This window comes from Haliotis rubra, unplaced genomic scaffold (genome assembly GCF_003918875.1).
Source record: "Haliotis rubra isolate DU_JTF1 unplaced genomic scaffold, ASM391887v1 Scf199, whole genome shotgun sequence".
NCBI lineage: Eukaryota > Metazoa > Mollusca > Gastropoda > Lepetellida > Haliotidae > Haliotis > Haliotis rubra.
In genome coordinates this window covers 1275170-1302700 of record NW_025765991.1, presented here as the reverse complement: position 1 = coordinate 1302700, position 27531 = coordinate 1275170, and the positions used below count along the sequence as shown (strand labels likewise).

General features: G+C 40.1%; 1 protein-coding gene and 1 long non-coding RNA gene across 4 annotated transcripts in view; one reads left to right on the top strand and one right to left on the bottom strand.

Annotated features, from left to right (window-relative positions):
• Positions 1 to 27531, top strand: part of LOC124275159 (ornithine decarboxylase-like) — a 65641-nt gene that overhangs the window by 17538 nt on the left and 20572 nt on the right. For 2 of the 3 annotated variants that reach the window (XM_046710655.1, XM_046710657.1), the window contains exons 1-5: positions 2501 to 2628; positions 11178 to 11276; positions 11435 to 11537; positions 12778 to 12854; positions 18379 to 18551. In XM_046710655.1, coding sequence (XP_046566611.1) covers positions 11196 to 11276; positions 11435 to 11537; positions 12778 to 12854; positions 18379 to 18551 — 434 coding nt within the window. In that variant the 5' untranslated portion in view covers positions 2501 to 2628; positions 11178 to 11195. Of the gene's footprint in view, positions 1 to 2500; positions 2629 to 11177; positions 11277 to 11434; positions 11538 to 12777; positions 12855 to 18378; positions 18552 to 27531 lie in introns of those variants that run through there. The other variant, XM_046710656.1, reaches the window with a different exon arrangement.
• Positions 739 to 27034, bottom strand: LOC124275160. Its single transcript, XR_006898220.1, has 3 exons — positions 27023 to 27034; positions 23280 to 23282; positions 739 to 953 (listed from the first exon to the last, which is right to left on the bottom strand). It is a non-coding gene; the product is annotated as an uncharacterized LOC124275160 (long non-coding RNA).

Here is a 27531-nt window from a genome sequence, read left to right as displayed (position 1 = left end):
CTGGTTAGTCCCTGCCATTTACATAATGTTTGAATTTATAAAGATTTGAAACAAACACAAATGCTCAGGTCGAGACACCAAGACTGTCCCCCACTGTGTTGCAACGAACATATTTCTTAAACGCTTGTTTTTGATTTCTAGGAAGCCGAATATCTGCATTTAACCACAGCAGACATCATCACAGATTAACATGGCTTGTCTTCCAGATGTACTAGGCTGTTGTGTCTGGGCGTTTGAATCAAACATGGTGCTGGTGTGTTTCAGCACCCTTGTTTTTCTCTGTTTTTGACAATGTTTCATTTCACCTAAACTCAACGAATATTGAATCAGTTGCTTCACTGCCAGTTCTAACATGTCGTTTAAAGTGCCCATTAAGCACACAAACAGTTGCATTTACCTAAGAGAGTAAATGACCTCACCACGTTTAAGTTTATATATGACTATCAAATTTTAGGGTGTTCCCATACGTTTTGTTTGTAGTATATTTTGTTAGGCAAATTGTTTGAATGATAAGGCAGGACATGCTTACCCTTTTCACGAAGACTCCAGTGTCATCGCTAATTGTCAGTAATACAGTCAGATAATGTTCACTGTTGGTTTATCTTTTACGTTCGCTTCGCAGAATAACAAATCTCTAGAGAGAACGTAATAAATTCCTGAAGTAAATGTGTCCAATATAACAGACCAAGATTTTTAAATAGCTATTAAAGATCTTTATCTTTATTTCTGTCCCTCTAGGAAATCCCATTACTGTGAAACCAGAGGAAAACGACGGATCAACAGCAGAAATGGGGACAGGTGTGTTCTTGGAGTAAAATGAACCAATAAGCACGGGGATACACAGGGAAGGAGAAAGGACCCTGGAGACTATTGCTGTCCATCTTGCCTCTGAAATTGAACATGTATTTGGGAATAAAAGCATTATCATACACGTTTGAAAGTACCACATGTATCTTTGCAAAATGTACAACGAAGCTGTAGAGGTGTTGCGAACATAATGCTGTCATCAAGTCTTGTCATTAGAACGTATTTCCAAAGCAATTATTGCCTACGCACCTATTTTAGTTTGAGTTAGATTTTTGATGATATTTTGGGCGCAAATAAACCTGTCATGTGTCAGATGTTTGTGTTGATACCACCACGACAATAGCCCGTTTTACTCTTGAGGTACCACAAACACCCTCAAATAAAACGTCAATGGTCTTTTTCTGTATTTATTTTCTTGTTTCACAAGAGAGGGACAAAACAAATCGTTATCTGCCCGCTAATGGTTTGATCTGCATTCTAGAAGTTGATGAGTCAATAATGAAGCATATAACTTTCCGGATAACACCATCCTGTTTTTTGCGTAGAGCGACTTTTAGGTATAGATTGTTATCAGGGTAAGAGTGACTACAACCAAGTGAGTGAGTGAGTTTAGTTTTACGACGCTTTTAGCAATATTCCAGCAATATTCGGCGTGACGAGCGAACGCTGGAACCACAAGGCTACCCCACCGCCCATACAACCAAGTGAAGACTGAGTGAGTGAGTTAGTTTTACGCCGCACTCAGCAGTATTCCAGCTATATGGAGGCGGTCTGTAAACAATCGAGTCTGGATCAGACAATCCTGTGATCAACAGCCTGAGCATCGATCTGCGCAATTGGGAACCGATGACATGTGTCAACCACGCCAGCGAGCCTGACCACCCGATCCCGTTTCTCGCCTCTTACGACAAGCATTGGTAACTGAAGATCAATATTGTAACCCTGACCTTCACGGGTCACCAAGTGAAGAGAAGTATATATACATAGTATGTTATTGCAAACACCAGATTAACATTAACAACAGCATGTAATTGTTAAAAAGTGGCACATAATTGGATGAGGCCAAGTGGGGAGTAAGAACAACATATAGCAACAACTATGGATGGGTGAGTGGGTGAGCGAGTGAGTGGGTGGGTGGGTGAGTGAGTGAGAGTACGTCGCATTTAGCAATATTCCGGCTGGGGACACCAGAAATGGGCTTCATACATTGTACTCATGCGTACCCGGGTCTCGGCGTGGAGAGTGAACGCTTTAACCACTAGGCCAGCCTCACCGCCCCTGCTTGCCATAACAGACACTGAATGAGTTTGTTGTGTGCGCTGTCAGTAGGTCGAGGTGACCTTGACTTTTCTCGAGCAACCCTATTCATCATATTTTTGTTAATGATTTATTCATGAGAGTCCATTGGATGCAGGGGATGCGTACAGTAGTCAGTATTTTTAATATTATCGTGGGAGCGTTTATGTCGCTTTTGTTAAGTGCTGAACATGAGTGAGAAGGTAAATCTAATCTAGTCATGAGAAAGCAAAATATGTAATTATATGGCCTTTTTATGATGTCATGTCCAACCAACCCTGTAGCTTATTATAATAATAGACCTAGACGTACAGTAAGACGCTCTATGTCAGTATCTTTCCGTGACTATTGCGCATGTGGCGATCCTATTTATTACGATGCAACATTTATGAACATGAAATACGACACAAACATTACTCTTTGTGTTTGATTCAAAGCTTCAGCACCCAGACCTCTTCAGAGGAGATCTGAATGTTTACAACGGATAGAGATTGCACACATACAAATCAGGATTGAAAGATAAAAGTAAATGACTTGACAATATTACATGATTTTATAAATAAGCTTATTCAAATGAGATTAATTATAAAACAAGCGAAGTGCGCATACTGGACAGGACATATAACGTGTACATACATATCAAAGTAAAACGCTGACTATAAATGCCGTCCGTTTCATAAGATGATATTAGTAATCAAGTGTTGATAATTTCATCCGGAAATATTCCCCTGATAAATGATGTGGAACAGATTGCTACGTATTGGCTATGATATTGTGTATTGATTGCTGTGTACTGTTTATCTCTAGGCTAAAACAGCGATCGCCCTGATGCTAAAATCATCGTTATTCCAGTGTCGTCTCTATGTGTGCTTTTATATAGAGACACTAAACTCAAACCCTTTTCTTATACCTTCATGAATGTGTATGTGACGAAACACATGGTCAGGTGAAGAGGTTAACAAGTTGTTCTCATGTATGGATCAAACGGTAGTTTATTCACTAAGATGAAATATTACCGTGAAATATATATTTAAAATATAACTGCCATTTTCAACAGCATCAAACACTGTCTTGACAGAATACAATGCGCCTCCACAATATTAACTGCAAATGCTCAACAGCTGTCCCCACTACAAGTAATGCAATGAGTAACGCCAGACAACTCACACTGAAACGAACAAGAACCATATGCATAGCTCCAATCACTTAGCATATTCGGTCCACCAATCTGATGGTCGATCAATATTCACTGTTGAAATGGAAACTCAAACAAACATACAAGAAGTATCGGAAGTAGACGTATCCTACCACATATCGCACTGTACGTGAGTAAAGTCAATGAAAACAACACTTTCCACGCAGAACCTATTTCTAATGCACCTATTTCTAATGCCGATGTTTATGCAATGTTTTGAATTGCTCATGTAACTTGATGACGTGGATTGTAGTAATTGTTTATCATTGAACTCAAAGCATTGGGAATTACCTACATTAAAACACGGACTTCTATACCATCACACTGACATATATTCATTAATTTATCTCAAGGGTTTAGAGATGGGATAGACATGTACATATCTGGGTTAGAACTGTTCGACCTGATGCATGTCATCATATCCCATTTATGAAGAGCGATGCTCATGGTGTCAATCACTGGATTGTCTGGTCCAGACTCGATTGTTATTCGTGTAGATGGAATATTGCCGAGTATATTTGGTGTTAAACAAGAAACAGGCCGGCAAGTGTGAACACATGTAGTAATAATATATGACACATGCTTAATGTATAACCTTCAACAAAGTAAAATGATGCGTATGGAATATGTTTTAGTGAAAATACAAGCCAGATATTTACAACGTAAACCGTTATGTATTTGTGTGAGGAGTATTGTAGGTTACATACATGCATGGAGCTTATTATGCAATAGTCTTATATACACCATTAGGTATTACTAAAATGGAAGCCTGAAAATTTGTGTGAATATTATATAGTAAAAAGTTACAGTAAAAGTAAACTATTCATATACTAGTACATACTATTAAAAAAAAACCCGGCATAACCCAGAAATCTGTTGTGAAAATGTTGTATTTTCTAACATATATAACTCGTCCACAAATAAACTTAATGAAATGAATTTTTGCATCACTTTAGAAGAAGGAAATGTCTATACAACCAAGTGGATGCAGGGGCGGATACACCTTTTCGAGAAGGGGGCGGGGTGCACACTATTGAGAAAAGGAGGGGTGCACGCTTCATTTTCACCCGACTTTCAATGGTCATTTAACAAACTTTCACCACAAAAAGGCGGGGTGCGCACCCCTGAACCCCACCCCACCCCCCACCCCTCTGGATCCGCCTATGGGATAATTGTTTGATAACGGAGACGTTCAGCGCCCTGGTGACGACGTCGCACGTGCCCGACGTCTGATCTCCTGGCTCTCGGACAATCTCTCTCAGCCTGTTCCGTACAGTTTGACCGGGTATCCTCCGAAGTTGAGGCACCCTGGCTGCTGTGGTCTCACCCGTGGCAGTACGATCACGCTAATGTAGTACCCGGATGTACCGATCTTTGGCAACAGTGACTCGAGATCTGCCTGTACTGGGAGGGTCATTTGTTATGCCTGTTTGGTTGTAACGGGTTTAAGTGAGTGAGTGAGTGAGTGTGTTTAGCTTTACGCCGCACTCAGCAATATTTCAGCTATATGGCGGCGGTCCGTAAATAATTGAGTCTGGACCAGACAATCCAGTGATCAACAGCATGAGCATCGATCTGCGCAATTGGGAACCGATGACGAGTTGTAAGCTTTGATATCGTGCTCAGACTAACATTCAGACGCCTGGAAACAGAAGATTGGTAATCGCAAGGGTGCATTCTTTCAATGACGATGTTCCGTGTCGCAGAGTTATGACGTGGCGTAGTGATCTGACCTTGAAACGAATGCCGATTTCCGAAAGTAATCTGGATTTTTGTAGCTAGACAGTGCATGCTCTTTCATGCACAATTTCAACTGGAAAGTGATTCCTGTTGCCTTGTGGTGATGCCTTTTTAGTCATTGTAAGAAATCTCATCAAAATCAACATTTTCAGGTAAAGTCGATTTTTTACTTATGCCACTGTGTAAAATCATGTTATCAATACTTTTGTTATATATTTTGACGATTGTGTGAACACAATAGGTAATTAATAGATTTTAAAAATTACAAAACGCCTATGTGTTTCTTTTTTGGGATAGTATATATACACCCGTGCATTAATTAAGCACCACCCTATTTTGAAAATAAGATGTGATGCTACAGAAAAGTTAGGGTATAGCCATCAATTTAATCAACCTGTAGTTAAAGAAGCTTTATCCACTGACAGTTTTACAAATACCATAACCTTTTCTATCCTTTATGAAAGAATTTGTTGATAAAAATGTGATGGGACTGAATTTTTGCCCAAAATAACTATTTCTCTCCTGCTCAAACTACTCAATTAAATTAAGTTTTGACTAAAAATAACAATTCTGTTATATACCAAGATGACATTTACACATCAAGTAAGCTTTAATTATGCATAATTAGGAAGAACCCGAATGTCAAAGATTCCGACCGTTTTCCAACAATTCAGATTGCTAATTGACAAAAACTGAAAAAAGGCTACATTAATAAGATTTTGGACAAAATTTGTCATGATTTTGAGTTTATTGTAATGAATAAACACTTCTCCTTGCCGGATACTGATAATTACATCTAAAATCTGTTTGCTTTGATTGTAGAGCAAACGTTTACTGCATTTTAAAATGTTCCTTTTAAGTTTGACTGTAACTTTTCCTCAATCTTAGTTTACAAACTTTCATCCATTCACAATATATAACGAATTTATAGGCCACACAACAATCAATTATTACTTTCACTTTTCAAAATAAAGTAACTTGATTTAGGGCAGAAAAAACACCTGTTTTAAATATAGGCAATTATCCTAATTAAAGTACATGGTAATTTCAATGATGTTTTCGTTTTTGAAATGTTAAATGCTTGCTCTATCAAATTATAAAGGTTATTTTTTGGAAAGAGTTTAGAATTTCATTTCAGACAAAATTAATTGGTACAAATACAGGGTGGTGCTTATTTTATGCACAGATGTATATATGTTCCCTGTGAATATATTTCGTTGTCCATCTAAGTAGGCAACGACTTGCTTCAACGTTCAGTCCACAGCGGGACGTGTCTGTCGTAATAGTTTTTATCACATAGTCCACTGTGGTACAGTTACAAACAAGCTTAGACAAAATCTTTCGTCTGTCCACCAGCAATTAGATGTCACTAGGTAATGTACTTACATTTTGTCCATGTTACCGAGATGTGGATTTGTTGACGGAAGCCACAGGGAGACCGTAGATCGATCCTCATGCTGTTGATCACTGGTTTGTCTGGTCCAGACTCGATTATTTACAGAGAACCGCCGTATAGCAATATCGCTGAGTGCAGCGTAAAACTAAACTCACTCACTCACTCAGGTACTCACTCGATTACTCACTCAGAACTCGCCACTACTCACTCACTCACTTGCTCGCTCACTCACTCACTCACTCACTCACTCACTCACTCACTCACTCACTCACTCACTCACTCACTCACTCACCAAAAATGAATGTTAGGGTCCCAGGCAGTGCATCGTTGGTAATTCGTAATTGTGAGTTCAAATTATATTTGACCTAATTTTTATTATTATAGTAATGAGAATATTTATAACGCGCCTTCTCCGGGCTAGATACCCTGCTCAAAGAGCACAATCTGATCATTATTAACCCGGATAACCCAAGCTGCCTGTTAGGTGCTAGACGGTTAATATTCTTTACAGCTTGTATCACAGACTTTATCCCAGCTAAATATTAACAATATGACATCATCTCTATCTTTATATTAGAAACTAGCACCAATCTCATATTCGTATTTGATGAAATTGCCCAGCCCAAACAAATTGAGACACAAATGTACTTGACTGTCCGAACATTGTGTCAATGTGATACACTTAGTCTAAAACGCTTGGAATCCAGACAATCTCAAACACGATCAGGATTCATACATTTTAGGCATCAAATCGTGTTTACATTTTCGGACATTTCACGTAGTAGATACCAAGAAGATATCTTCAATGAAAAGGAAGTGCTAGTTTCCAATATAAAGATAGAGATCATGTCATATTACTAAAAACCTCTCCATGTGTTGGATTGACTACAAAACGGCATACGACTCTGTCCCTCATGAAGTCTCTTCATTGTATTGGCCTCCCTGAGCGACTACTTGATTTACTTAAGTCTTTAATTAGTTGCTGGTCGACTCAACTTGAGATGTACTAGCAAGGACAGGTGCAGACTTCGGAATCTTTTCCAATTAGGAGGGGAATATTCCAGGGGGACTCCTTCAGTCCTTTGCTTTTTTGTCTGTCTTTAAGTCCTTTGAGCTTTCTGCTCAATAGGGAGGAGGGTTACCATCCCAGACCACCTCAGCACAGATCTTCTTGTGGAAGATCAGGCCTACACCTATCTTGGGATTCAAGTTCGAGACAAGCTCCAGAATGCGCAGATTCAAGAGAAACTTCGGGCCGAATATAAATCTCTCTTTAAGAAAGTCTGGAGCTCAGAGCTAAATGCTCGAAACAAGGTCAAAGCTACCAATACTTTTGCTGTGCCAGTCCTCTCCTATTCCTTTGGAGTAGTTGACTGGACTAAACAAGATATCCATGTCTTGACCGCCTGACCAGAAGGATCATGTCTGATAAACAGAGCCCACCATCCTCTTTCCTCTGTCAATCGTTAATATATGCCAATCAATTCTGGAGGTCGGGGTTTGATTAATGTGGAGGCTCTTCATGATAGAATGTTATTGTGTTCTTTTGCAGATATTCATTTGGCAGATGATCCTCTAGTGATGCATGTCAAGATTCACGATGAAAGCAAGGAATTCCACAGCTATTTTAGGCGTGCCAGTGTTGTTGGACAGAATCTGAAATTTGAGGTTGATCTTGTTGATGGCGATGTACTGCTGGACGGTACCAGTGATGGGAGTAAACCAGGTGAAGAGCTTCACCAAATCTGCCCATAGTCGGTCATTTGTGGAGAAGCTTCTGAGAAGCCATTGCATCGTGTGTACATGCAGTGTGTGGAACAGAAAAGCAATCCCACCGACTCCTTCCCCTGGATGAAGTCGGCTGGTCTTAAGTGTGAAACTGAGGGCTTTCTTTTTGCTGCTCAAGACCAGTCACTTCCCACTCGCAATCGCCAACATGTGATTCTTAAAGAAAATATCAATATGAAATATTGACTTTGTAATGAATTCACAGAGAGTGTCCAGCACCTTGTCATTGGATGCCCTTCTTGGCACAAACAGCTTATCTTAAAAGACATGATGGCATGGCTCGTTGCTTTTACTACCGTCTCCGTCATGCCTGTGGCTTTGACTCCGAGGTCCATCCATGGTACGACCCTGAACATGTTCAGGGCGTCATGGAAAATGATGCTTTCAAACTTTTGTGGAATAGGCCCAAATTCAGCCTCAGAACAATTCCTGCCAACAAACCTGATCTTGTCCTTTCTGATAAAGCCAACGAATATATTAATATCATTGAATTTTCTGTCCCTTTTGGCAGCAACGTGATCCATGAGTGGCAAGATTTAGGAAAACATGCAAAATATGCATACCTCACCTTTGAAATGTCTCGCTTGCATCCCAAGTAAACTGTCGTCAGGCTCCCCATTGTTCTCGGTGCCCTTGGTTTGGTACCTCCTGATCTCTTGGCGCAGATCAGGAGAGTGCCCGGGTTCTCCACCGGGAGCACAGCCCTTCTTACACTCTAGGTAATGCAGAAGGCTACAGTGTTGGGGAGTCTACATATTCTCCGGAAAGTTCTTGGTGGGTTCGACTAGGTAGCATTTCCTGAGAGAAGTCCTATTCGCTGTCTGGGCTGCGTGTAGATGGGACAAGGGCCCTGAGCTGATGATGAGCCGTACCAGCCTGACTGGCTAGGATAACCCGAACCCTCTCTGCTGCTTCATTAATCTTAATCTGTAAAACATAATAATAGCAATGAATTTACAGAGACTGTCCAACACCTTGTCAGTGGATGCCCTTCCTTAGCACAAACAGCATATCTTAAAAGACATAATGGCATGGTTCGTTGCTTCTACTATCGTCTTTGAGATGCCTGCAGCTGTGTCTTTGACTCTGAGGTCCATCCATGGAACGACCCTGAACATGTCCAGTGCGTCGTGGAAAATGATGCTTTCAAACTCCTGTGGAATAGGCCCATATACAGCCTCAGAACAAACCTGATCTTGTCCTTTTTGATAAAGGCAATGAATATATTTATATCACTTAATTTTCTGTCCCTTTTGACAGCAATGTGACTGGCAAGATTCAGGAAAAGCATGCAAAGTATGCGGACACTGTCGTCAGGCTCCCCATTGTTCTCGGTGCCCTTGGTTTGGTACCTCCGGATCTCTTGGCGCAGATCAGGAGAACGCCCGGTTCTCCACACCCTCTCTGACACTCTGGGTAATGCAGAAGGCTGCAGTGTTGGGGAGCCTTCATATTCTCCGGAAAGTTCTTGGTGGGTTCGACGAGGCAGCGTTTCCTTGGAGAAGTTCCATTCGTTGTCTGGTTTGCGTGTTGAGGGGCATACTTAATCTGTAAAATATAATGATAAGAATGTGTCCATTTATATAACGCCAAAGTCCACACTATGTATGCTCATATCGCTAACAATCAATAGCACAGCACATTTTTACCTTGGATAACCGAAGCTGCCTGTTAGGTGCTAGAAGATTATAGTCACATGACTTATTCCACCGGTTTGTTTGAGTGGCATTTTATAAAGTTGCTGGTATAGATATGACACAACTTTATGGATGATCAATTTCTTTATTTTAACAATAGAGACGTTGCGAAGATTTATTCCACCAGGTACCCATTTTCTGCAGGCTGAACAGAAGCAGTTTTGAACAAACTCACTTGCCCAAGGTGAGACCACATGTATCACGTGTGCTTCGTTGTGGTTCCATATTGCTGTGAGTAAAGAGAAAATGGGTATCCTGTTATCTTGCAGATCTATTTTGTTGGTGATATGTCCCTTATCTAAATCCTTCATCAATTATGGCTATTGTTTTTTTTATAATGTTTGCCCTGTAATCTGATCAACATGCATTTGAGATATTGATTACATCGTATGTGTAACGGCTAGTACCATTACGATTGTGTGATTTCTTATTTAGTAGTATATTATGCAATTGTCCACGGAGTAGTGGAAAAAAGGAACAAAGGAACGGTATGACTTAACCGTCAGTCAAATTTTTCATTTCAGTTGACAGGGACAATGAGCAAACGTTTTAAGACCTATCCCTGTGTTTCGCGATACTTTTACCTGTTCTGTTTATTGTGCATACCCTCTGGATTGTTTGATAACCTCGTTTAGTTGCCTCAATGAACTCTTGCTGAGTAAAGTAATAACTATTTATCACTTTGCATAACAGGTAATGTAGAAGTGAGCATATCTACTGGTATCTACATAAACATTCACATACTATTCACATCCATTCAACTTTATTCAGAATTTATGGCCACATGACCAAGAGTACGATTCAAAAAACAAACTATAGCACAACTACAGGTTAAAAATTTAATATATACTACTCAAAAAAGAAACGCATAGCACAGATGTTCAGGTCTGGTCTCTTTAGGATGAATGAAAAACATTAGTAACTTTAATATTTTGGTAACCAATACCTGCTTGACCCCTTTCCGAGTTGGTGCATAAAACGATCGATGAAACTCAACCCAAACTGATTTTTAGGAATAAATGTAACATAAGACACGGGTTTACAAAAATTCATGTTTTTGTCGGACAAGGTGTACAGCCCCGTACACCCGTTCAAAACACTGTGTGACGAATTTATTATCTTGAAGATTTAAAAGCCAACATTCAATAGAAAATAACAAAACAACAACAATAAACGTTATATATGATATGTTTAAGCAAACACTCAACGGTCACGCTCATATAGAAAGAACACATAATGAAAACCGTTTTTCATTCAGGGAGCAGTAGTTATAAGAATGGACAGCGCGCTACTGTATGAAGATGGCGATGGTGTCAAAGACAAAATCAACAGAATTATTAAACAGGAAACGGAAAAGGTATTCTTTACTCATTGTTACAAAGTAATACATTTCGCCCAGCTGCAATGAAAGAATGCGAATACGAATACAATGTGGAGTAGTGACTAGATCTACCTTCAGTAACTTAATCAGCAAAATAAGAGTGAAAGATGTTCATAAAATATTTTCTCTTCAAGGATGAATATTTTGAGGAAGCCTTCTTCATGATTGATATGGATGATGTCAAGGGAAAGCTGAAACAATGGCGCAAGTATCTTCCCAGAGTGAAGCCACACTACGGTACGTAGACACAGAACTATCAATTGTTATGTGGCAGTGTTATTTAGTATTGTATCTGTGGCTAGTCAGTGAGGAACAGTGTGACGCTCATATTAAATATATTGTATCTTTGCTGGCATATTATTTTTCATGTAACAGTTTCGACTGTACAAAATTCTGGGACAAATTCTGTCTCCCCTTACATCCCATGTGAACTGAGACCACTGTAGCTCACCTTCAACATTAACAACACTAAAGATTTAAGGAGAACATACACACCTATGGTCATCGCAATAGATAATCAAATTCTTCAGAGCTGAATCGTGGAGCCAAATATGCTTTTGATAGAAAAAGGAGCAAGTGGAATGTAACACCCTGGTTACAGTTTAATTGTAGATAAACATCAAATTGTATCATTTGTAATCACCCATAACACAAACGACATGTACCGACACAAGCAAACATGGCTGGTAAATCGGAGATGAATCCTGCGCTGACATTTTAAGTCATTATAGCTGTAACCATCTATGTAAAGTGTCTGCACCTTGTGGTTTCTGAGTTGTTGTTGAAACGTAACTGTCAGTGATGTACAAACAGCGAAAGCGACTTGACTTACTTTCCGTCATACGTTTCGGAGATCTTAACATGGATGGGATTGACAAGTTTAGTTTCACTGGTCCAATGTTTGGAAAGAACAGAGTTCGTCAGTGGGCTGTCGGTATCCTGACATTTACCTCATCAGGCCGAAGACCCGGGTTCGAATGCCCACATGGGTACAACGTGTGAAGCCCATTTCTGGTGTCCCCCGCCGTGATGTTGCTGGAATATTGCTGAAAGCGGCGTATAACCAAACTCAGTCAGTCCTGGCATTTACACATACGTGCATGCATGTCGATGTTTAAGTGAAATATTCTTGAATGCGATGAATTTCCACCTCAGAGCACTTAACGTTCATCCACGTCAGGGCAGGACGCGTTCTGTTGCAACTTCTTGAAAATGTTTACTGTTGGATTTGTCTCTTGCTTTCTTACTGTTTGGTGTTACTCGAAACAAGTCATCCCCTTCGTACCAACATGAACAGTTTTGGAGCTGACCTTTGTCCATAATGGGTCCAAATATGTTCATCTGGTCGGGTTTTTTCTGTTTTGAAATTGGACCTATTTTCGATCTGTTCCTGTCGCGATAGATATGGATATGTAACACCGAAGGTGTTATGTGAAACAGAGTTTTTCAGAGTGGCCCTTGACTGTATCTATTTCAGCTGTCAAGTGCAACAACGACCCTCAGATTCTCTCTCTCTTAGCTGACCTCGGTGTCTACTTTGACTGCGCCAGCAGGGTAGGGACATTATATCACTAACGTCAGTAATTTACCAAAAGAGGAAGGCTTGTTTGCATCTTCTGGAACACTCATTCTCAAATTTAGTGCACAATTCCCACAATTCAATGTCGCACATATGAGAATAATGAAAAATGAAAGAAATATCGGCATTTATCACATTTAATGTCTTATTGCATCCATGTATAATGTAATAGGACGCGAAAATCCTGGTTCGATCAGATTTACTGTACAAAAGATCTGATAACATAAGGTAACTTAATCAAATAGTTCATGTCGCTTAGCAATAGTCATTAGATCAACATGAAATATCATAAAATATTATTCACACATGAAAGTCATAGTCTTCTTGAATTGACAAGAAAATAGTGAAAGTTTGTTACACGTATATTTTAAGAATATGTTCCTGTTTATAAATAACAGCCTTAAAGTTTAATTGAGTCGCTGAAATGTGAGTATTTCCCGTTATGTTTTAAACATAAGACAAAAGTAGATACTGAGACTGACTGACTGACTGACTGACTGAGTTTGGTTTTACGCCGCTTTTAGCAATATTCCAGCAACATCACGGCGGGGGACACCAGAAATTGGTTTCACTCATTGTACCCATGTGGGGATTCAAACCCGGGTCTTCGGCGTGACGAGCCAACGATTTAACCACTAGACTACCCCACCGCCCCCAAAAGTAGATACACATATGTCAATGTAATGAAATATACAATTAATAAAACAGTACAAGTTTGCCAACTAGCATCGGAATAGTCTTAGGACCGATTGGATAAGGGTGTATGATACGTTACGCTGTTTTCATGTATATGGTGAGGATGAAGTGTCATATAAGGATCATATCTCATTAGTATATTGCCCCTGAGTTGATAGGAGTACAAATATAAATCTGTCTTCACTTTTTTCTAAGATATTTGTCGAAGGTTTGGCTTAAAGTATTGTACGTAACGTAACTTAGGTTACAGTATTTTACGTAAGAAAGATGTAAGTGAGGGACTGGAACACAAACCAGGACTTAGACATCACAAACGTTGATGACGTAAAACGCAGAAACTATGACGTCATCTTTGAGGTTCATCTTCCGGTGAAAGCACGGTGTGCTAGGTTGGACTTCTGTTTGCTCACTAAGGTAAGTTTATTGAACGCACATAAACAATACCTTTATAGATTCGTTGCGAATTTCTTGATTTCTCAGAAGATTAATTATACAACTTCATATTTTAATCTGAATGTTAATTACACGACATTAATTTGTACTCAGAAATCACGTGTTTATACATCACGTAAAATACAGTGATTGTAACGTAAAATACATTATATCATACAAGGGCTAAAGGATATATAATTGGAAGTTAATACCCTATGAATCGACAAATCAAACACAATTCAATGTTCATCAAAACATATTTCAAAACACATATAATTTGTATAAAGTTAAACATGTAAATTTATAGACATAAAAGTGTTTGTATAAATGTGTGGTTAAGTTTAAAAGTAAACTTGATGTAAAAATACATTAAACATTTTAATCAAAAATATACAACACATACGTCTTGCATTTATAAATATTGGTAAATATGCACATTTTAATGCGGTAATAATAAAAATCGAATTCACTAATATACCATTTGTTTTTGCAGCATCTCAGATATGGCTAAAACTGCAGCTGAAAGGCAGAGACAATATCGAGAACGCAAAAAACAAATAGAAGGTGCCGCATATTTGCAAAGGGAAACAAACAGAGTGAGGCAGTACTACAAGAAAACTGAAGATATGAGCAGAAACGACAAAGCTAAGCGTCGTAGAAAGGTTCGGGAACAAGTCAAGGAACACAGGAGAGCAGTGAAGTTGAGAAGACTTGGTGAGAGAGAAGCTGTACCTGCAAGAAGCATTGAGTCAGTTCCAGGAGACACGGAGAACATGGTATCCAGAACAACTGAATGGCCAACTACTTCTACTGCACCGATGTTGGTTCAACGTCCGTGTATGACATCATCAGGCAAGAAAAGCAGGAAAAGGATAAGTCATGCAGTTTCCAGCGCTAACAGAAGAATTGCCCGTCTGAAACATGAGAACCTGACACTGCAGAGAGGTATGAAACGAGTCAGCAAACGTTATGAACGTTTATTCCGTAAACACAAACAACAAACATCAAAATCATCTGAATCTAGCCAGCAATCCACTTCCGACACTATGACTCCAAAGCGGAAAACTAAAAAAAGAATTACAGAACTTTAAATTTACAACGCCAAGATCTAGAAAGGCAGTTAAAAGACGTTTACTTTTGGCTAATTGTTTGGAACACGAACTATCTGAGGCTAAGAAGCATAACTGAAAGAAACATGTAAGAAGCCTGGTCAACATTGTTTCTGGAAAGGTTGTCAAGAAGTACAGAGGAGTCCGCTACATTGCATCCAGAACTGGAATAAACAGGAGAACATTACTCACGGCATCACCTACAAATGTCATGCGTGTTCGCAAGATAAAGTGGAAGACTAGACTGGCTCTTCTGCAAGATGTAGTTGCGTTCTATGAGAGAGATGACAACTCTCGTTGTATGCCCGGGAAAAATGACTTGGTCGGAAAATCACAGCTTCAAAAAAGAGTCTTAAATGATTATCTGGCCAATCTATTCCTAAAGTTTAGGGCTGAGTTCCCGAATGTGAAGCTGTCGCTATCGTCATTTTGCAAACTGAGACCTGCTCACGTTTTGCCAGTGTCATTTACAGCAAGGAACACCTGTCTTTGCAGTAAACATCAGAATATGGCCTTAAAGTTGAAATCTCTCAAGAGCTTTAATGTTGTTTCCACATCAAGCCCAGATGCTTTCATAAAGGCTCATACTCAGTCAGAGATTGAGAAGCTGTCCCAGATTCAACTTGATAAGGTGACCTATAAGACCTGGAAGAAGGTGACAGACAGCAGGGGCAAGTCGAAGATGAAGCTTGTGGATGAAGACGTGGCCAAAGATGATTTTATCAGCAACTTTTTGAGTCAGTGTACACAGTTCCGTGAACATGTGGTTCGTGTCCAAACACAATACGCTCAGCTAAGGTTCTTGAAGGACAATTTGCCGGACTCTCATGTCATCATCCAAATGGAGTTCACCGAGAATTATCTTTGTCAATGTCTTGACGAGATCCAGTCTGCTTACTGGAATGCCACTATGGTAACACTTCATCCAGCTGTTGTATACTTCAAAAACAATGGAGACCTCAATCACAAAAGCTTCATCTTCGTCTCTGATACTATGACCCATAGTTTTGGCACCGTATACACCATTCTGCAGTCATTGCTTCCAGAAGTTAAAGAACTGGTTCCATCTCTGTCGTATGTTCATTACTGGAAGGACTCGCCATCAAGCCAATATAGAAACAAGACAGCTTTCAACTATGTCCTACATCATCCTGAGGTGTTTGGTGTTCGGGCTTTGTGGCATTATTTTGAATGTGGTCACGGTAAAGGGCCCTGCGACGGCCTTGGAGGTACCGCAAAAAATGGCTGATTCAGCCGTGAAACAAGGAGAATTTAACATACAGTGCCCACGACTTCTATGTATGGGCAACTGGGCAACCAAGTTCTGTCGTGTACATCTTCAGCAGCAAAGAAGATCGCGATTCCAATCAAAAGAGACTTGAACAGTGGGGTGTGAAGCCAGTTAAAGGAACTATGACAATTCACGCAGTTTATGAAGCAGAGGGTTGTCTCATGGTAAAGGAAACATCCTGTTTCTGTTTTGCCTCTGAAGGGTTCTTGTCTGTCCCGTCAAGTCCATGGCAGAGAAAGGTTCTTGTGACAAACCCGGCTCCAGATGACAGTGAGGAGAACGCTTTACAGCCAGAGAATGTTCAGGTTGATGAAGAAGTTCTGCCTACCCAGTCAGAAGCAAACGTTGTCCAAGATCCACCCTGTGAGATATCAATCGATGAATTTGTTGCTGCCATTTATGAATTTGACAACAAAGTATATTTTGGCAAAGTTCTGGATATTGACGAACAGGATTATCAAATCTGTTTTATGGAGGCTTCTGGAAAAACCTGTAACTACAAATGGCCACGAAGTTCGGACAGTGAAACCATTTGGGTGAATAAGCGATTTGTACTGGACAAAGTATCAGACCCGGAGCCAACAGGAAAATCTAAAAGGATGTTCATTTTCCCTCCCGAAGATCGCGAGAGAATCAACACTTTGTACCAGAAATACCTCGAAAATTGATACCATGGTATTTGGTGATGTTCCAAGAACTGTTTCCAGTTGCGTTTCATTACAATCTTAACTACTGTTCTTTATTCCTGCCAGAGAACCGTGTGGTATCTAACGTTATGACATTGGAATTTTACGTTATAGCATTGTGAAATCATGTTTTCAAATAGTTCGACTACAGGTCATTGGAACATAATGTTGCTATGAACATTTTGTCATGACTTCAGACCAAAGAAGGACACTTTGTGACACAATACACAGTTGTATGTTACGTTATTAAAATTAGTATAATACGTTATGTATTCTGGTTGTTGTATTTTGGGGGGCTATGCTCTTTGAATGATTGAAATACAGCTAAAATAGAAGACTTATTAGGTTAATGATCAATTTGACAACACACAACTTAGTGAAGCTGGTGGTTTCTTTTAAGGAAATTCAAGAATTTTGGACTGAAACCTTGACCTATGTTAAAGTACCTTTAATAGAAAATGGATTTCAGTTTACGCTCAAGTTCTTTTACCATGGATGTCCGAATCTACATGAAACTTATCTTGCTGCGAAATATTATTGCTTTGACTATTTATTGGTAACGGCTGCACTGGTCATGAACGTTTGTTTTATTTTTATTTTCAATTTCAGTTGGTATAACGTAATATTGAGTTTGTGATATGTAATCTTTCATCAAAAATATTACAATGATGCTAAATGTTGTAATGCTGAAATTTAAATTTTCATGAGATACCATAACCGACGATAGAAGCATGTCATTTTTAACTCTTAATTTTGAAAAATATTTTTGTGAAAGTTTCAGTTTATAATTGTGCACGAAATATGAGAATGAGTGTGGAAGTGAAGGGTGTCAAATATCATTATGCATTTACAGTTGAAACTGTGTAATGTAAATGTCGAAAATTATTATTATCTCCTATCTTGAAACTAATTTTATGTGAATGCAAGGCAATTTGTGGAAAATTTGAGCAATCAATTTGTAATTATATATTTTCCACGAAATCTCTTTAAAGGCACAATGCCACAACACATTAAAAACATTCTCTAAAAATACATAATGTATTTCTCTCAATAATACTAACTATCATCCCTCAGGGAAGCTACCATATAATTTATTCCAAATTTTTTTGACGTATTTAGATTATAATATTTAATAAAAAGGTTCGAATGAATCAATGACTCTCGTGCCCCCTACCGTTCGAACGTTATTTCAATACTGTCGAAAATGTGTGACATTGTGCCTTTAAGTGAATGTCTGGAAGGTTTGATCAATCAATTGTATTTGTATTTTTATATTTTCCTTCAGAATGAAATGGCCTCTATTCTTGGTTTGGGCGTGGAGCCATGTAACATCGTCTACTCCCACAGTGTCAAATGCCGTAGAGACATCAGATATGCGGCGGCTGCTGGTGTTGATTTGATGGCATTTGACAGCGAGCATGAACTCATCAAAATAAAGTCAATTCATCCCCATGCAAGGTACTGTCGTAACTGGGATTTGGGTGTTAGTAAACCCTACCCCAGTTACCTATTAATTATGGTCGTTCCGCATTGTCAGGGTGATGTAAGCTCAAGTTACACACTCGCTTGGTCCATGGGGATGTTTAGTCTAGGAGTGAGAGATCAGACGACTGTAACTCCTCAATAAACACATTCCATTCATGTGCTGGCACTCTGGCATACAATGAAAAATTCAACACCAGGTTCTATACTCATATAGATTTACTCGATCCTTCTCTTCATTACAAGGTGCGTGGTCTTGACAGGATGGGGCAAGCTCTTCACCAGATATGGATATCGCTCGCGATGCGAACGCTCTGCTGACTTTGTAACCCGCACCACTTTCTAGTGCTGACGGTATCTTTTTAAGGTGTTCGAGCCTGCTCCACCCTTGTCACATGACCCTATACAATCCCTCTGATTTGTTAAAAGTTACATCATTCCATGGTCTCATATCTTGCCTCGTGATCGGAAAATTACTGAAAACTCTCATCTATGATTCCTTATTCATGAATACCTAAAAGGACTTTCCTGTTCTGTCAATAAGATTTATCCTGTTGTTTGATCCCTTACTTTATTACCAAGCCGTAATAGCATTGTTTTTCTGATGCAATCACCGTAATCCTCACTAACGAATTTGTGGTACGTTTCTTGTATAACAGATGCCTTTTTTAACCTTATAACATCCTCCGCCTGTAGACAAGAGCTGCCCACAGCTCGGAATAAGTAAACATGAGTACATGGAGGCGATGTGTATAAAGACAACCAAATCTACACCCGAAGCAATACAGGAGCACAGAACTCGACTTGGATATGAGGAGAATTTTGAGAGAAATCTGGACAAAACGTGAAACTGGCAAACATGTCCAAGGTACACTTTCTTACGTTCGAAAAATGAGAAGAAAATGGCTCCTATGTTACTTCGTAATACCACAAAGCATGTACACAACACAACACAATACAATACAATACTATTCCGTTAAAGTTCATAAAAGTAATAAAGACGATTAAATGTCACTTCCTATGACCATATCTGGTCTGATCCTTCACAAAAATTCACTTGTCATCGGTCCCCAAACGAATTCACTAGCACTGTCTTGGGCAGGTAAAGTCACAGCATGAGCTGTCCGGTATTTTGTACCGAACTCCACAACGAAATGCAATCTCCACCATGTCGTAACTTGGATTTGGGTGTTAGTAAACCCTACCCCAGTTACCTATTTATTATGGTCGTTCCGCATTGTCAGGGGTGATGTAAGCTCAAGTTACACACTCGCTTGGTCCATGGGGATGTTAAGTCTAGGAGTGAGAGGTCAGACAACTGTAACTCCTCAATAAACACATTTCATTCATGTGCTGGCACTCTGGCATACAATGAAAAACTCAACACCAGGTTCTATACTCACATAGATTTACTCGATCCTTCTCTTCATTACAAGGTGCGTGGTCTGGACAGGATGGGGCAAGCTCTTCACCAGATATGGATATCGCTCGCGATGCGAACGCTCTGCTGACTTTGTAACCCGCACCACTTTCTAGTGCTGACGGTATCTTTTTAAGGTGTTCGAGCCTGCTCCACCCTTGTCACATGACCCTATACAATCCCTCTGATTTGTTAAAAATTACATCATTCCATGGTCTCATATCTTGCCTCGTGATCGGAAAATTACTGAAAACTCTCATCTGTGATTCCTTGTTCATTAATACCTAAAAGGACTTTCCTGTTCTGTCAATAAGATTTATCCTGTTGTTTGATCCCTTACTTTATTCACAAGCCGTAATAGCATTGTTTTTCTGATGCAATCACCGTAATCCTCACTAACGAATTTGTGGTACGTTTCTTGTATAACAGATGCCCTTTTTAACCTTATAACAGTACCTTACCTGTAATTATGATTAATGTACAGACATAAGTTGTCGTCTGAAATGGCGCTTCACTGCCTGACAACACATACAATTTTAAAGAATTTGAATGGGGGGGAATCAGAGTTTGTGGTTGGGATGTGTGCATACATTAATCAACTACTGAGATGCATCTGATTGAAGATGTCCCGTGTGAAATTAATTAATGTCATTTATTTGATACACCGTTTCCGTTATTGGGTGTAGCAGCTGGCATACTCCGCTCCGCTCCACTCCACTCCGATCGACTCCACTCCGATCGACTCCGCTCCACTCCACTCCATTCCACTCCTCACCTTATACATTCCTGTGTGGTGGCGATTTGTTTCCCACTGAAATCTGACATCACCAGTTGTTCCATGACACGTGGTATACAAGGCCCTCAACAAGTTTAATTATTCCAGTCGTCATTTGCAACTGGCCAATATGCACGTGCCATTTCCATAACCCATCACTGGGGCCGGATACAGCGGGGCATTACTTCGATACAGTAGATGTTTGTGCTAGCTATATAGACAGGTCATAGTTAATCTGAGGGGAAGCGTCACTGGAGCGTGCATCAACGGTTCTGCTACCTACAGTAACATATTCAATTTCAGTTCTTTGCAGAAATTTATCTGAAGGGTTTGAGACAAATCCTGCATGTTTCTGAAAAACGACCCGCATTGTTTCCTGGCTGCCATACTCAATTATAGTAAAATTATTGAAATTCCATTTCACTTTTAGCACTTCCGCATGCCTTAGGTTAAAGTGCGTAATATGGTATTTCAAAACGCACACACAAACACACACAACAGAACAAAACAAAACAATAAAAAACAAACAAACACACACAACTGATCTGTTCGTGCTGGATGAGAAAGAAGAAAGTAGTTATATAATGGGACTCCTGCCGCACTTCCCCCTCAGAGGGTCTTTTGTATTTATTGATCGAAGTGGTCTAGGGAGTACGGGCCAGTGCGACATAAATCTTGTCAAGCTAGCGGTTTGAAAATAACCTGAGCAAAGCCAGCAATTCAATAGACAGCTTAACAAACACGACTGCGAGAGAGCTGGCTTTGTGTTGGTCATGATTGCATCAGCCATCTGGCTCGTGTGGTATTCACACTCATACACAAGCTATTATGCAGTGAGAGCTTGGATACTGATGAGTAAAGGTAGGCATTATAAAAAAAGTGGTCATGATGTCATGTCATGCATGACTGGGGTGCAGATTTGACGGATGATGAGTCACAGTACCTATGTACATGGGATGAACAACGACAGCTGATTCAATCTCAATGAGGTTTATCAGCGTAGAGGGCAAATAGAGGGCATGCTGATAATAGACACCGGTGTACCCAGTACTGGCAGCAGACTGACTTGTGTACTGTGACTCAATATTTGCCGTTCCCTACATGTACTCCAGTCAGCAGAGGTATGAAAACTAAATACCACTCAACCATGTTCTCAAAATTGTTCTGTGATCTCTTGAACAGTTTTACTCTCAAACAACATGTTTCCGCTGTCACCCATAAATCGGGTCACATCTTGGACTTGGTTCTCACCAAAGAAGACTGTGGATTAGTGAAGAGTGTGACAGTTACTGATGAGAATATTTCTGATCATTTTGTTATTAAATGTATTTTTGATCTGAGTAAGCCAATGCCACCACGCAAGGTACTCTCATATCGAAAGACTAGAAACATTAACATCGATGATTTTGCATTTGATATTGACACCTCGGAGGTGTTTGACCGAGTTTCTGATGCAACAGATATAAATGCCAAAGTCCTCAGGTTTGATGAAACACTTGAGCGGATTCTTGACAGTCATGCACCCCTGAAATCCAGAGTGGTTGTTATACGCCCAAATACAGGATGGTATAATGAATATATCCGTGACTTGAAAAAGAAGCGCCGTGCCGCTGAAAAGATTTGGCGAAAAACACACCTAGAAATTCATCGTCAAATGTATTGCAATGCTCGCAATATGGTGAACAGTGAATTACGTTCCGCAAAGCAGGCATTCATCTTGAAAAACATTAAGGAGAGTAAAAACAATCCGCGCCAACTACACCTTCTCCTCAGTAACCTCCTCAAACGAAATTCCGACTGTTGTCTTCCTGAACACAGTGATCTGAAGAACTTAGCAGAGGAGTTTGTGACGTTCTTCTCCAGGAAAATTGAAGACATTCGGAGTGATTTGCAAAGTAGACAGGAACTGTGCACCATGGTCTCTGTTGAGGTTCCTTTCACAGGACAGCCACTCACCACATTTAGAACTCTTACAGGTCCCGATTTGAAGCTGGTCGTTTCTGCAGCAAACGTGAAAACATCATCTCTTGATGTTCTGCCCACCTGGCTCACAAAATCCACGTTTTCTCATCTACTACCAGCTGTATTGGACATTTTCAACTCTTCTCTTAGTTGTGGTGAAGTACCAAGTGTCTATAAGCAGGCTGTGATCACACCACTGTTGAAGAAACCAACCCTTGATGCAGACAATTTCAGAAACTACAGGCCAGTGTCAAATTTGTCCTTTCTGTCTAAATGTCTCGAGAAGATTGTTGCAAACAGAATTGTGGAACACCTTCAGCAACATGACTTGATGGAGCCCTACCAATCAGCGTACAGGTCAAAGCACAGTACAGAGACTGCGCTAGTCCAAGTACACAATGACATCATGACTGCCATGGACCAGCGTCAGGTGACTCTCCTTGTTCTTTGGATCTCTCCAGTGCTTTTGATACTGTTGATCACCAAATTCTTCTGCAGCGTCTGAAGGTCAGAGTCGGTATCGATGGAATTGTCCTTGACTGGGTACGTTCTTACCTATCTGATAGGTCACAGTCCGTCAAAGTGGAATCTGTACTCTCCACTGCATCACCACTCCACTATGGCGTTCCCCAAGGATCTGTCCTTGGACCTTTACTGTTTAGTCTGTACATTCTTCCCATTGGTGACATTGTCCGAAAGCACTCACTGAAATTTCATCTTTATGCTGATGACAATCAGTTATATCTGTCAGCGGAGCCTAACCTTGCTCAAGGTTGTGCACTGATGATACAACAATGTATTGCTGAAATAAGAGACTGGATGACCTTGAACTTTCTGAAATTGAATGACACAAAGACTGAGTTCTTAACCATCGGATCCAGGCATCAACTTTCCAAAGTGCCTGACAGTTTATCTCTTGAAATTGGACAAGATGTTATCACGCAGTCCGACTCTGCAAAAAATCTTGGTGTCATCTTTCAATCAACAATGTCATTAGAAAATCAAATCAAATCACTCAGCAAAGGATGTTTCTACCATATCTTCAATTTTAGCAAGATCCGAACCCTCTTAGACTTAGACACCGCCCAGCTTCTAACGACCAGCCTTGTTCTCTCTAAACTTGATTACTGCAACTCCCTCTATTACAACATTCCTCAACAGCTCCTTTCACAACTCCAATGGATTCAGAATTCAGCCGCCCGTGTTGTTGCCCGTGCACCACGCTACCAAACTGTGACACCTATCCTCCAAACTCTTCATTGGCTTCCTGTATCAAGCAGAATTCAATACAAACTTCTTCTTCTTACACACAGCTGCATCTATGAAAACATGTTTTCATAATATCTTAAAAGCCTCATTCATCTCCATGTTCCAAGCTGATTGCTCCGCTCATCAAACTCCCTACTGCTTACACAGCCTCACGTCAAAACAGCCATGGGATCAAGAGCGTTCTCTGCTGCAGCCCCCTATCTCTGGAACATTCTACCACTCACCCTAAAAGAAATAGAATCTGCTGATGCTTTCAAAACTGCCCTCAAAACTCATCTGTTCAAACTCTCTTTTCCATAGACATTGTCTACAATCTTTTCTCTTCATAGCGCCATTGAGCAATATCTTTTGGAAATAGGCGCTCTATAAATCAATTATTATTATTATTTATGTATGCTGTGTTGTTGTTTTTTATATGAATAACCAATAACTCCTTGTGTGCAGAGCACAGTGCACGATTGGATTGAGGGTTGAGTTTTGCTCACTGACTGCTGTTTGTATCCCACAGAATGACCACTAATTAAGAACTAATAACTCATTGGTATCCATGCTCCCCAATGCGGGCTGATGTGTGAGAACATTCCCGTCGCAGCGTTAATCTTTTATGATATCTTTGCTCTTAGTAAGGAATTCTTGAATGATTAGCTGTTTCCCCATTTCCATGAATTTTGTTTACTCTTCTTCACTGATTCCTTGGGTTTTACGAGTCTGGGTTTCATCCTGTGGTATTTGGAGAGTTCCGACAGCTCCAGACGAAACTCTTCTTCCGAGATTTTGCTATTGAGAGTGCTGTTTTTCTTTTGATCCTCAATCATGTTCAACTTCGATTCTGCCAGAACACGAATGCTGTCATGCTTCAACGCCTTCTTTTGAAGCTGGCGTGAAATGAATTTAAGAGCTAGTCCCACTAATCCCGAGGCCCCTGCCGCTATTTCCATGACAAGCATGATCAGGGTGGCGATGAGCGTGGACAATAAGCCGACCCTGACCGCACTGAGTCCCCATGCTGGTGGCTACGATCGTTGTGTCCGCTCCATCAATAGCATTGATGGCTCTGCGGTATTTTATATGTAATCCGATCCGTGAATCGCGTTCTTAATTGAGTTGATGTTTGATTTTTGAGTGACTTTGTCCATGACTGGATACAATCCCATCTTGATAATAATATAGGTTAGGAAATAACCTTCAAGTGGTTCTCTGACATTCTTTGATTACTATACTTAAGGCTGATTACGTTTAGATTGTCATATCAATAAGTAGGTGAGAGATAAATGGGCTCCTTTTTACCTAGATTATATACAAGAACCCCCACGAGTTTTGCAAAGGGGATTATTCCTGGTCATATATAAATACCACAACGTTGATGTTTATGTTCATTTGCCCAGCGTATTGTTACCCCCTTAAAAAGTAAGACATCTTCTGAGGGGGCATCTCCAAGATAAAGTTCCATGATAAGTGTAGAGTGTAATTTTATACTTATAACCGGATTTCAAAAATCCAATTGGTAATCAGCAATGTGAAATACAAATAATGCATATTTGTCAGTGGGGGCTAACATAGAGCCTGTATGACCTGGTATTCGCAAACCTTGTATCGTATCATTACCTTCCGGAGTAAAAGACATAAAAAGAATCCCAATATTTTTTACTTCGGTGACATAACTATAACCATTATTTACAAGTATATAGGGGCAGGTAAGGGTAATATTGATTAACCAGACGATTTGGGGTGATGAGATCAACATCCATTTGTCATCATCGGTGCATATCAGATGGTACAAGGGGTTTTTGGAGAGTCCCTTAGTCTCAACCTCTTTTAAATATCCTAGTATCACTTCTAGTCATCTGTACATATTATTTTGTAAGCACAAGCCGTATAAGGCGTTTCCCATGCAGGGTCAATCGAATCCTTGCGTGTCCCGAGAACACGATGGTACGACATGGACTAAGGTTTTGTGCACCTGAAACGTCGACTATGATAATGCTAGGTTAGGAAATAGTCTTAAATTGGTTCTCCGACAATTTTTCGTGCGTAAACTTTAAGATCATGCGATGTATCTTGATTGTAGAAAAATCTTTGTGAGCGTGATTTTCTTCTCCAAGTTATTCGTAACCCCCTTGAGACGTCTTTCTGTATGTAAATTGCACAAACGTGATGTTGACGTTTTCGAGGCCAACGTAGTTTTAACCCAACGTAGTTTTGTAAGACCTCTAACACGTCTTCAAATTCAAGCACCAACATTATCTATAAACTCTTATCAGGGTTATCCGGTCGACTCGCTAGCAAAAGACCTGCTTTTCTCTGGATGAGGCTAACGAGCACACTCCATCTTTGTTATGGCACGTAAGACCATTAGAATCCCATTATTGATGACTTTCGTCAAATAATGACCCTTAGTCTCCGCAAACACATAGGGAGAAGCGAGGGTGATATTAAGTAGCCAGTCGATTCTGGGTGAGATCAATGTCCATTGGTTATCATCGGTAAGGTTCAACTGGTACAACAATGTTTTTTAAGAGACCTCTGTTCTCGACATTGTCTAAATTGCCTAGATTGCCATTGAATGCTGGGACCATCACCCATGTATTATTGTTGTTGTGGATGAGATTGTCATGCATGTTTTTTTTATGAGTCGCCCGGTCTCGACATTGTCTAAATCTCCCAGGTTAACACCTCCACCGATGGCGGCACCTTGCACTCGTCTGTAAACATTGTTCTTAATTCTAAGGCGTATAATTTGCCTTCAACACCGGATTCGTCAAACCCTCGCGTGTCCCCGAGATTGGTGATCGCAATGGTAGGGCACTTTCTCGGACGATGCATTCTGGGACCAGAAGCTTCGACCATTACTCAGCCATTATTTGATGTGCAGCATCAAGGTTAGATATCCTATATATACCAGTTTATGATTTATATCTAAAACAGAGACTTGGAGTTCCATGATCATGCCCGGCGTTAATTTATGTACTGTAAGAATGGAAACGATTCCATTCTCCCATTGTTGCACTTCTCGTGCTTTACTGCCACAGCAAATGAAGATTGTGGTGGATGCTGATGGTTCCCACTTTCGAGCTTGGTTTATGGATGTATTTAAACATTATAGGTTTTCTGTCACGAGTGAGAAAATGGTACACACTTGGTTTTTGAACCCAATGCAATTCTGGAAAAATCAATTCAATTTTGCCGTGTGGTGTGCAACAACGGGGTGTGGTGTGGATTTGAACGACACTCTTCGTGATCCACTGAGTCAGTCTGTGTTCTTGTTTCAAGTGTACTACCAGATCAGGCGTATCCTGAATGGAATAAGTGCACTGATTCCCCAGGACAAGGCGTGGGACGCGATGAACAATCCTTGTGATCAGCGTGCGTACGAACGAATTTGCGGTGAATTTGAAATAAATACGAATGCCAGGCGTGAATCACAGTTTGGGCATTCTGTACAGTGGAGCACACACTGTTAAAGAAGTCAGCGATGATTTACTGAAAAGAGGTTTACTTCGACAGGACTTTGCTCTTTCGAGTAATGAAAG